The 12,585-nt window shown below is 51.1% G+C and overlaps 1 protein-coding gene across 1 annotated transcript in view; it reads right to left on the bottom strand.

The window, feature by feature from the left end:
• The window catches only part of LOC147677797 (ATP-binding cassette sub-family C member 12-like), a 1,863,878-nt gene that overhangs the window by 711,779 nt on the left and 1,139,514 nt on the right, over positions 1-12,585 (bottom strand). Inside the window, exon 21 of the mRNA XM_086945587.1 lies at positions 2,264-2,470. Within this exon, the coding sequence (XP_086801713.1) occupies positions 2,264-2,470 (207 nt within the window). The remainder of the gene's footprint in view (positions 1-2,263; positions 2,471-12,585) is intronic.

Raw genomic sequence — 12,585 nt, 5'->3', positions numbered from 1 at the left:
GGTCCAAAGGTGAAATATCCGGAAGAATGCTGAATTGAGGAGACCCTCTTTCATTGTTAGTGGGGAGGTGGTGGAGAATAATAAAGCTAGGCTCCCCTTGGCTTGTCCATGACTGGAGGGGGTGGCTGGGATAATATAGGTCTTACACCCATCTTAATAAAACTCCCCAGTATGCCAGGTCTTCTCTAAACAAATCAAACAGGATGATTTAATTAAGTCTACCCAGTCCCTGTTTCCTAGGTTTTTTTAACACCTGCAAAATTCTAAGTACTTATTTCTACTGTGGCACCCACATGGGGGACCCTGCCCATCCACATTGATTGGCTCCGTCAGAATCCAACTAATTGTTGCCAAACCCACTGTATTCTGGTTATCAAGTTTAGACTGCCCCTAGTATGATCAAAACAGGTCATCTGTCCTGTCCGGTGTATATGTTCTTTCCCATTAGGTTCAGGGGAAACAGGGGCTGTGCTTTTAGGCCTGTCTCATCCCTACCCTTTTCAAAACCAATTCAGCATGGCCTTCCAGCCAGTCACAGTCATTGTGAAAAGTCAGTGGGGCATACCTATTAAAAAGGTCCAAGTCCCTTGGAGCTATTTGGAAACCACATCCGGCTGCAGCTGTGTGCCTTGGTAACTGCCACTGATTTAGTTGAGAGGTCTGAACTATAGGTGGGGTTCTATAAAAGAAACCAACTGGTAGTTCCCCAATGGGGTTGGAAGATTGAGGCAAGCATTCTCCCTCCCACTGATGGCCTGTCAAAGTTTATTTTAACACAATCTCTGTTCAGGGATTTAGCTTTGTTTCCTATCCAATTTACTCGTTGAACCATATAGATCCTGCCTCCAACATGAACGCCAAAATGTTGAGATAAAATCTAATCAGTCCATACCTTATTCTTTAGTTGACTAAATCTATCAGTAGAATCAACCTTGAAGGAGGGGACATTAGGTCTGATAGTGTTTGTTAAATGCATATATTTGCAGACCGACTAACAGGCTTGAATGTTTGGGTCACTTCAAGCAGACCCTTCTGGGCAGTATGTAACTGTTTCCCCCACCCTACTACTCCCCTGTCCTGTTGAAGGTACCATGTGCGGAGTCATGTGCAACCCCCTCATTAGAGGCCTGTCGATTGAGGGGTATATTCTTCAGATTATTTGCCTGTTTGTTTGATGCCCCTGTAGCACTCACCTTTAGGTGGTTACAAGCTGATTGTGAGTTCATGGCATTAGGAGATGTTATTGGGTGTAGGGTTAGCCCTTGTAAACCCATGCTGGGGGCTGGATTAAGATGGTTTGTTAAAGCTAATTCTATAGCACCTAAGCGGGCACAACTGGTTCCAATTTAGCATCCAGAACATCAATTAATTTATTATACATGGAATCCATCAAACTCTATAATCTATCCTTTTCCTTAGGCATAGCTGGACAATCATTTCTTATTCTTACTGAATGTATTTTTGAGTAGTGAGTATGTGTACACGTCACACCTACCTCCCCCATCATCCTGAGAAGCCTTGGACTGCTCGACCCACGGTACCACTAAGAATCATGTGCTAAAGGGGTTCTTGACCCAGTTGCTCAGTGCTCATAGTAGGTTTGCCCACTGCTGTCAGGAGTAAAAGTCCTCAAGCCCCACAGCTGAGCACTGTAACTCCTGTTCGCACAGTAGCACTCTGAAAGAGCCTCTGACACCATAATTCTCCTGATTACACAGTCTTTGCTTTTGTTCCTGCTCAGAAAGGCTCTTTCCATATTTGGTTGGGATAATTTTAGCCACTTTCACAGAAGGAGACAAGTAAAGTAGTAGATACAAAAGAAATATCTTAACAGAGAACATTTGGTGTTTTATTATGGTTATTTGAAACTACCATCTCTATGGTGAGAATTCATCCTCATGTGGTAGCCAATGTGACCTGGCAAACTTAACTTTGGAGTTTTAATAATGAATACAAGCAGTAAGGAAAGAATATTAGCTAATAAACAAAATAAAGTTGGCATCTTTGAATCACATGTGATTTAATCGAAAGCAGCCAAGTTATAGAACTGCTTTTGTAGGTAAAGAACAATATTGGAATGAAATATTGGACTGAGGTCAAAAGGTGAATACCAAAGGATAGCTTCTGAACAAAGCATTTAAATTTGCACATGGATACACATTTACAATGTTCCTATAACACCCCACTACACATTTAAAAACAACACATAAACATGCCTTCACACTCCATTTCGTAAACATGAATGCCCATGTGTTTACTGTACCTTGTAGAATACTCTCCCATGCAGATTTGAAGAGGCTTTTAATGTTGCCTTGGTGAAAGCATATGCTTTAATGACACTGAAAACAATCATTTCCACTATTGTCATTCCGAGGATCAGCTGGTAGAAACTCAGGTTAGGATTGTCAGTTATGCTCTTTGGATTACAGACTGGTGCAGAAGTCTTATTATTAGATGCACTGCAGTTTCTCTGAAAAACAGAAATACCAACTTTAAAAAAACATCTGGTGCAAATTATGATTTGAAGATGGTATCTCATAGCTCAATAGGTCAAAATATTCACAATTCTCAGGTCTTAAGTTAGGAGAGGAAGTAAAGCAAATGATGAAAATGAGATACATTCAGGATATTGTATAAACCATCACAAAGCAGAATCTTTAATTTTACACAGTAGTCCCATATTTCTGCCTCTAAGAATATTTTCGTGGACTTTACAGGATGCCCCAGTACCTTCTGATTCAGGCAGAGAACAGAGTATGCAAGCTGGTTGGTAATTTGATTGGTCACTATGCAATTTATCAGATTGGCCTACACCATGTAGCTTGTGTGAAAGCCTGATTGGGTTGAAAAACCATTAGATTAGCTAAAGTGACGGACAGCCTTCTTGTTCTGGCCTTGTGTTCCAGAAAGGCTGGTCTGCATTTTGAGTAATACAATATTGATAAAGTCTTTTGCATGATTATTGTTAATATTTACAATAACGTTCTGGTGGAGGCCGTGGAAGAAACGTTGAAAACCCTGGGTAAGGATATCAAATGCTTGTTGGGCGGGAGAGCTAAAGCAGTCTGTGTCATCTCGGGTGGGGACCCTAATTGCTCCTTTTGTAAACTAGGGGAAAAAGGTACATGTGATATAACGCTGGAAAATGAGATCAGTTTAAGCCATTTCGAACATACCACATGTGGGGACTACTTAAACGAAATTATTTTTACCTGTGATATGGGCTTTGCGAACAGAATCTGCCGCAGTGATGTCCCTTGTTTCCCCACGTTCAATGGCAGAGGTGCATACTCAACAATACATTTTGTATTGATATCGGCCAGATATGGAGGAGAGGTTCAAATGTTCAAAACCTTGGATAACCCATTAAGTGACCACTTTCCCCTAATTCTGGAGATCTCAAACTTATGCAATGATCATGCTAAAAATTGTACCCCCAGACAATATGTAGGAAACATTGCCCTGAATAGGTTACTCCTTAAAGTGGACCAAAGTGGTCCCTGAGGATTTTCTTTTTCATTTAATAAAGACATGCAATTTTAGTATTGATGCTTGTCTGGACGAAAATGTTATGATTATTGCCACACACATCAAAAATAGCCTTTGGGTGGAGACGAAAAATCATAAGGAGAATACTTTGAGCTGGTTTGATTCAGCTTGTACCAAGGCTTATATTAAACGCAAACATGCCCTAAATGCCCCTGACAATGATCGCAACTTAATTAAGGAGCTAAGGAAGGATTATAAGAAGATCCTGAAAAAGAGAAAGGATATCCTTAAAAAGGAAGCTTGGGATGCATTGTGTGAGGCTTCCTTGAGTAGAGATACAGCAGCTTTTTGGAAAGCAGTAAATGCCCCTTTTTTAACAGATAAAACAAAGGCCAGGGTAGAAATAGCCATTTCCGAGACTGAGTGGGTTAAGCATTATGTAGAATTGTACAGTGCTGTGAGTCAATGGGATCAATTCCCAACCCGGAATATTACGATGGAGGACACTGTACATACTAGTATTAAATTGGATTTGGGTATTTCCTTGAAGGAAGTAAACGCAAGTATAAAAGAAAGCGCAGGAGGAAAAGCCCCAGGCCCCGATGGGGTCTCGGTTGACCTATATAGGAATAATATGGATCTGTGGGGCCTGCTTCTTACCCAACTTTTGAATGCATCCTGTTCTAATGGCTTGCTACTCCAATGATGTGTGTCGATAATTGTACCAATATTTAAAAAGGGAGATAGATCAAGTTGCCAATGCTATGGCCCTATATCATTGTTACACTCAACCATTAAGATTTTCGGCCATGTGATTTTAAACAGATTACAAATATGGGCTGACGAACACTCAATAATGAGTGATCTACAGTATGGTTTTAGAAAAGGCCTCAGCACTATTGATCAATGCCTTAAATTGCACGTTCATTTAGAAAAATACACCAAAGCCAAGAGTGGTCGCATGTTTTTAACTTTCATTAACTTAACGTCAGCTTTAGATTGCGTCACCCACACTAAATTATGGCTGATCCTTGAGAAACTAGTGATAGAGGAAAAATATAATTAGTTTTCTCAGGAAACTTTATTCGGGGGCCTCAGCTCGAGTCAGGTACGGGAAAAATGGAGAGTGTATTGATCCGTTCACCATTGCAAGAGGAGTGCGACAAGGCTGCATCCTTGCTCCATTCCTTTTTACAATTTATATTAATGATGTAGAAAGAATATTGTTACAGGAATGCAGGGACATGCCGCTGGTTGACAAAAGATATGTCCCAGCGCTCTTATACGCTGATGACGTGGTTCTGATGGCGAGGATGCCCCTGGCCATGCAAAAGATGGTTAACACTTTTTCAGAATTTATGATTAATCTGGACCTGAGAATCAATTGTACTAAAACTTTCTGTATGACTTATGGCCCTGGGCCAAACAGAAAGAAAAAAGTAATATACATTGATTCAAGACCACTCGATTACACCCCAACCTTCCCATATACTTGGTGTATTATTTGAACAATCTGGTTTCTGGAACAGTGCAATGAAGACTAGGAGATTATTGTTTTGCAAATTGATAATGGCCTTGAAAACTTTTAGTAAAAGGATGGGCAAAAAACCAATTGGGGAGCTTTTAACTGTGTACAGAGCGACCTGTGTGGCAATTGCCACAAATGGCACGGGAATATGGGGATATGCACACGCGAAATCAATGCAGGTGGTGGAAAACACTTTTATGAAATTCCTTCTAGCAGTCCAGATAGTGTCTCTAAATACGCTTGCCACGCTGAAATAGGGGAGCCATATTTAAGTTTAAAGTATTTTATTCAGCACGACACATAAAGACAGACAAATGATACAAAAGACCTAGCAGGGCGCAGTGCCAGAGTTCAAAAGCGGCAGCAACAAGTAACACCCTGTGAAGTCTGATCACTCAATAGCCGAAGACAAATGTCGCCTCAATGTGCCATGACATTTTCAACAAAACCCCCTCCCCAAACTGCCCCCCAACTCCCAACCACCCTTCGCCCACCCCTCTCCCCACCCCTCGTCCAGTGCACAGTTCCTGAATCGCGACCCACCTCAGAGCCTCAGTATCAAAGATGACCAGTCCATAGGGAGATCATGAAACGGAGCCCTCCGGAATCGGGAGCCTGAGAAGGCGGAGATACTTGGGACAGGAGAGCTCCCGAAATTCAGTAAGCAACAGGGAGTGAAAGGGCTGCCAGAGTTCTCTAAACTGATCCACATCCCCCGCCACTGTAAGAGACATTTTCTCCATACCCAACACGTGCCACAATCTGTGAAGCCAGCCAGTGATAGACGGGATCGTGGCCGTGTGCCAGTGTATTAAAATGTTCTGGACAGCAGAACCCAGGGCTATCGCTATCTGTCTGCCCCTGCGAGATCGAAGGGGGTACATTAGATCGTTCGGAAGCCCCAACAGAGTGTAGGCAGGGAAGCGGGGCAGTTCAATTTCGAAGCTAGAATCAATTTCATCCAGCACTTCCCTCCAGTAAGGCTCCAGAAGCGGGCAGTCCCAAAGTATGTGAGTGAGAGTACCTCGGAGCCCACATCCTCTCCAGCATGTATCATCCTTACTGCGATCAAACTCTCGCACTCGCTCAGGCGTGTAATACCAGTAGGTAGAAACTTTCGTTAGTGTATCTGTGAGCCCCATGTGATAAGCTGAATGCCTCGCTCTGTATGATATGTGTTCCCATTCTTTATGGCTTAGTGTCCTCCCCAACTCCCGTTCCCATCGCTCCCTCCCGGGGTGATAAAGGTGTGTCGCTGGTGGCTGCAGTAGTTTATACAAATCAGAGATCAGTTTGGAGTCCGAAGTCCGCGTCATGAGCCAATGTTCATAGGGGAGAAAAGGCCGGTCGGCCGCTCCTCTCACCTGCGGCTGAAGAGCCCAGTGGCGAGCCTGCATATAATGAAGTCGCTCCGTCTCCGGAAGCGAAAACTCTTGACGGAGTTGGAGAAAGGGGTGAACCCCCTCCGGGCCATATAGGTGACATAAGGCCCTACATCCCGCCTGACGCCATTCCGTAAAAGCCCCCTTTTCCATCCCCGGGGTGAAGTCCGGGTTGTCCACCAGCGGGGTGAGTGGAGACGGAAACGTGGTAAGACCGCGCAGAACGCCAGTAGCGTCCCACACTCGCAGAGGCACTCTCGTGACAAAGGAGGCGTAGAGGTTTTTAGGCCGGTGTGGGCGACGCAGGAAAGGGATCTCCTGCAAGGGCCTCCCCGCTACCGACTGATCCTGAAAAAGCCAATGCTTATCAGATTCCCATTTACTCCACTCTACAAGGTAGCGCAATTGAGCAGCTTGAAAGTACTTGCGGAAGTCAGGGATACCCAACCCACCAGCTTCTGGGGCCAGCAACGAGAGGGCTCGACGCATCCTAGGCTTCTTACCCTGCCAGACAAACCGAGATACGTCCGCCTGTAGCTGTGAGATCCATCCCACTGGTGGTTGGAGCGGCAGGGCCCGGAAAAGGTATAGTACCTGAGGCAACACCGTCATCTTGACAGCAGCTATCCTGCCAAGCCAGGAAAGAATGCCTCGGTTCCACCGGCTCAACTCCTCCCTAATCTTGGCACCTAGAATCCGGTAGTTCGCTGACACCATGGCCGGCAAGGTAGGGGCAATCTGGATCCCCAGATACGGCACCGCTCCCGAGGACCAGAGCATGGGGAACCGCTGCTGCAGATACGACCTAGTGTCTGGGTCGAGGGAGACATCCAGCGCCACCGATTTCCCCATGTTCATCTTGAACCCGGAGACGATACCAAAAGAGGCCAATTCCTCCATACACGCAGGCAGGGCCACGCGAGGCCGGTCAATGGTCAAAATAACATCATCAGCGTAGAGGCTAATAGCGTGTTCAAAGCCCCCCATTCGGATGCCAGTCACCATTGGGTTATCCCGCATCCGCTGGGCCAATGGCTCCATGTACAGCGCGAAAAGCAGTGGCGAGAGCGGGCATCCCTGCCTGGTGCCCCGTCCAATACTAAAAGAGGCCGAGGCACACCCATTGACCCGGACCACCGCTGACGGGCGATTGTAGCAATTGAGAATCATGGAGCGGAATTTCTCTCCGATACCCGCTTTAAGCAGCACTCGTTCCAGGTAAGGCCAGTGGACGCGGTCAAATGCCTTCTCCGCATCCACTGCTAACAGCATCCGCTCCCCAGGAATCCGAGATGCCTTCTCCAGCAAATGGACTATACGTTTCGTATTGTCCACCGTCTGTCGTCCGGGGACAAAACCCGCTTGATCGGGATCGACCAGTCCGGGTAGGTGGAGAGCCAGTCTAGCCGCCAGAATCCCTGTATATAACTTCAGGTCAATATCCAAAAGGGAGATCGGCCTATACGATCCGCACTTTGTCGGATCCTTACCGGGCTTAGGGATTACCGAGATGGTGGCTCGAAGCAGATCAGGTGGAATGGCCCCATGCTCCGCAAAGGAGTTGAACAGACGCGTCAAGATGGGAGCCAGCGTAGTGCAGAACGTTTTGTAAAATAGTGCAATGTAGCCGTCCGGCCCTGGTGCCTTACCATGCTTGAGTCTGGCAATAGCGGAGATCACCTCCTCAACCCGGATATCTCTGTCTAAGTGGTCCGCCTGTACCGGCTCTAGGGAGGGCAAGTCAACCGAGCCCAAATATGCATCCAGGGCCTCCTCGCTCGGGGGAGTTCCTGAATAGAGATCTTCATAAAACCCGCGGAAGACAGCCGCAATCCGCGCGTCATCCGTCTCCAGTCGCCCCGATGGGTCAGTGATTCCTTTGACAATCTGAGATTGCCTCGCCGCTCGGAGCCTATTTGCCAATAACCGGCCACACCGGTCCCCACCGGTGTAAAAGGTGTGCCGCAGCCGTAACGCCGCATACTCGGCCCGATCAAAATCCAGGGCTGTCAGAAGCTTCCGGGCCTCCTTGAGCTGCCGCCAAATTCGAGGAGCCCCCGTCCTGCGGTGGATCTGTTCCAGCTCTCTCACCCGATCTGTAAGTTCCTCTCTTTTGGCCTGCCGCGCCCTATTCTCTGCCGATGAGATCGCAATGAATTCCCCTCTGACAACCGCCTTCAAGGCCGCCCACTGCGTAGCCCGACTAGTGTCAGTGTTGTCATTATGAGACTGAAATTCTTTAATCACCGTCTCAATGCGAGCCACTACCTCCTTTCTGTGCAACAGCGTGTCACGAAGGCGCCATGTCCGAGGGCGAGGGGCCATCGGGGGCATATCAAGCAGAACCTCAACAGGAGCATGGTCCGAAAGGGAGATCACCCCCATCTCCGCTCCCGAGGCTAGCGCCTTTACTGGGGAGGTAACCAAAAGGTAATCTAACCGCGCATACGTCTTGTGCGCGTGGGAGAAATATGAATAATCCCTATCATTCGGGTGTAGCTGTCTCCATAAGTCAAGGAGGTCCACCTCCGCGAGCTGAGCTCTGCGGTCTGCAGAGAGTTCCCCGACCTGGGGGGAGCGCTGCGCCGACCTATCCAGTGCGGAGTCAAAGACAATATTAAAGTCCCCCCCGAGTATGATATGCCTATCTTGCGTAGCAGAGACCTCTTCGATCGCCGCCTGCAGAAAGCGGTCCTGCCGCTCATTGGGACCGTATAGGGACCCGATTGTAAACGGAAGACCCCCTATCCTAAACCGATAAGCCAGCAGTCGACCCTTTTGTTCAGTGAATTTGTGAAGAATTTCCCCTTTGAAGTGGCGCGCCACCAGAATCGCCACCCCTGCCGTTTTAGTGGTGCAAGAGGAAAAAAATTGTGTAGGGAACTTGTGGGACTTGAGTCTGTGTGTGTCCTGTGAAAGCAAGTGCGTCTCCTGTAAGAGACAAATGTCTGCCTGCGTGTTCTCTAAGAGCGAGAGGACTGCCCGCCTCTTGACAGGATTATTCAAACCCCGAACATTCAGGGTCACCACCTTACATGTGGTGGGAGGCATGGACAACAGTGGAGCAAAAAGCAGCAGGGTCCCCCGTCAGCCAGATTGGGAGGACAAAGGCCAAACACGGCACAGGGCGCAGTAGAGCATAAAGCAACACACAGAGACATGAGAAGCAGTCCGTGCCACGCAAACCAGTGAGCCCACCAGCCAGCCACCGACCCACCGCCCTCGAAATGCATCGCACCAAATGCCCCCTGCCCCCCCAAGTCACTCGGAAGCCACGAAGACAAGCCAAGCCATAGGTGCTGTAGCTCAGAGGAAGCAACCCAAAAAGTACGGACACTGCCAAGGTAACCAGAAACCTCCTTGTGCACTGGACGACCCCCCCTCCCCACTGCCAACTCCCGGATCCCCCCCTCCTACCCCTACCCCCCCAACTCCCCTGAACCCTCCCAACTGATCCCCGGCCTCCCCACCCACCCTCCTTCATCCAGTCCCCTCCCACAACTGAGACCAGATCAACAACTTCAAACACCCCTCCCTCCTCCCCCCCAAAAAACTGTAGACCCATTGTCCCAGTCCGGTCCTTATCGGACAAGCCTGCGGAAAGTCAGAAAAAGTGGACGTCCAGCCACCTCGCACCCCTCCGCTCCCCCCACCCCCCCCAGAACCCTCAAACCTGCAGCTCCATCATATCGATGTCGATCTCCCCCCGGAGTTCACTTAAGCTGTGAGCGCCACCTCCGTCGCACTGGCAGTTCCATTTTCGTCCTGCACTGCTGGGCCCGACTCTGCCTGGGCCGCAGGAGAACCCGGCTCCGTCATGGGAGCAGACGATCGTCGGCCGGGGATTGTCTGCCATCCGTCTCTGGTGATACGGCTCCTGTGTGGCGTGTGATCTCCGTCCTCAGTGGCAGTAATCCCCAACACACCACACGTATCCTGAAGAGAACGCAACTGGTGCAAGGTCCCATTCCACCTAAAGATGAGCCGGAAGGGATGTCCCCAGGAATACTGAGTGCCATGCTCCCTGAGAAAGTCGGTCGCAATTTTAAAAGCTTTGCGCTTTTGCAGAGTGGACGCCGCTAGGTCTTGATAGAGCGCTACCCGATGGCCTCTGAACTCCAGGGAGGGTCTCCTCCGAGCCTCCCTCAGGATTCGTTCCTTCAAGGGATAGTCCGGCAGGAAAGCCAAGATGTCGGGCGGAGGCGCAGAAGTCCGGCGTTGCGGGCCCACCCTGTGTGCTCTGTCAATTCGGATAGTGAAATCAGCCGGTTCCCCCAGCACCTCTCTGAACAGCTCGCCAAGGTAGGCCGCCACATCCTCCCCCTCTTCACGGGACGGAATGCCCCGGACGCGGATGTTGTTTCTCCTGGAGCGATTTTCAAGGTCCTCTGTGTGCGTTTGCAGGTCAAGGTGCTGTTCCCGGAGTCGGATGACCTCCTGCTGCAATTGCGCGATTTCCTCGTCCCTGGCATGGCCCGCGTCTTCCACCGTGGACACTCTGTCACCCAAACCGTCTACTTCCCTCCGTATCTCTCGGACCTCACCTGCGACCTCCTGTTTGAGCGCCTGAAAGTCGTCCCTCAATGAGCTGAAGAGGGACTCCAGGAAGGACCTCGTGACCGGGGGTTCTCCTCCATTCGCTCCTTGGGTGGTAGTCGGGTGGGGTGGGGATGGCTGACCCCGGTCCTGTCTCGCAGCGCTCCGGTGCAACATCTCCGGCAACGTGCGATCTCCCTTCCGATTCCCTTTGTTATTCGACATGCTAGCCACCGAAATTTCCCTCTTGGAAGTTCTGCAGTGCACCCTGGGAGCAACGTAGGTGCCGGGCTGATGATCTGCCACTCCGTCCCCCAATGGCCTATGGGGCCGGGATGCCCCACTGATCAGCGGTCTGCTCCCTCACTGACTGGCCACTGTCCAGTCCCCTAGCTCCACTCCGTCTGGCAGCGCACCTTCCTCTCGCGCCACTAGCCCTGCGGCCTCGGGCTCGGCGTCTCCAGTGCCAATGTGGGATCTCCCTCCACGCTAGGTCTCATCGGGCCTTCGGGGACCACGTGGGGGCTGCGACAACGCCCGGTCTAACTCCACCTTGTCCCACAGTCAGACCCAAGATGCCACAAAGGGGTCCGTTCCAGTGCCAGACCGGTGGTTAGGTGCAGTGGAGGCCTGAGACTCGATAGCCCTGCCCCCAGGCCCCTGCAGTTCCAGGGGATGTCGGCTGTAACTCTCCTCCCCAGGGGCCCACCGTTGTCGGACTCACCGCAGGGTCTCCGTCGGTCCGGGGATCTGCTCCCAGCTCCACAGTCTCGGCCGGCGGGCCGGTGGCTCACCACTACGCAGCGTCCTCGAGGCCCGGGGCACAGGCCAAAGCCCCGGCCTCGCGTAGCAGGGGGGCCCCAAGACCGTCCAGGCCCGGCAGGTAAAACCCACAGTTCGCTACTGCCCGCCCAGAGGCCGCTAGGGTAGGCAAGGCCCAGGACTCAGGCCCGAGCCCCGGCCCTGCGTGAAGACTGATGCCAGCCCGATGTCGGACTCTCTGCGGCCCCGGATCAGGCAACTCCGGTGCCGACCCCCACAGCAACGAGAAGCGCAGAGGTCCGGGATAGGCGGGCAATATCAGGAAAGCAGCTGCTTATCACCCGGGCCGACGTCCAGGGCCGGGCAGGGTCCGCCTCTCCGCCAGGCCGTGTACTAGGCCCGCTCGTTCTCCGCGACCGCCGCCTCCGGAGTCAGTCCCACGCTCCGGGGCCCGCCAGCGAACTCCGTGGCACCACTCCCCCGCACCTTGAATCGCGGTGTCCCGGGGGGAGAATCCCGGTTGGCGCCCGGCCCCGAGGCCCGCACCTCAGCCTCTCCGCCACCGGGGGTCGGACAACTCGGACCCCCGAGAGCCTCCGCAGGGCCGAGCAATGATATCCGGAACCGGGGAGCAGAACCGGCTGCCTCGATGTGCCCACCGCCTTGGACCTCCGCCGCGGGGCCAGCGCTGACTCCACCTCCGGCTCGCGCTCCAGGCCTCTCTCGCTTCCGGCAATGGCTCTGGGTCCGGGGCCGGTCAGGCTCAGCTCCGGGCGTCCGCGACCCCTCTAACAGCTACACTGGGGTGTTACTCCGTTGCGCCGTTATTTACAGCGATCTGGGGGGGAGATCAGAGCAATATGAACGGTCTAAGGGCCCAGGGCCGGC

Source organism: Lissotriton vulgaris, chromosome 12, assembly GCF_964263255.1.
Source record: "Lissotriton vulgaris chromosome 12, aLisVul1.2, whole genome shotgun sequence".
Classification (NCBI taxonomy): domain Eukaryota; kingdom Metazoa; phylum Chordata; class Amphibia; order Caudata; family Salamandridae; genus Lissotriton; species Lissotriton vulgaris.
The sequence above is the reverse complement of the archived record's forward strand: the minus strand, read 5'-3'. Positions and strand labels throughout refer to the sequence as shown.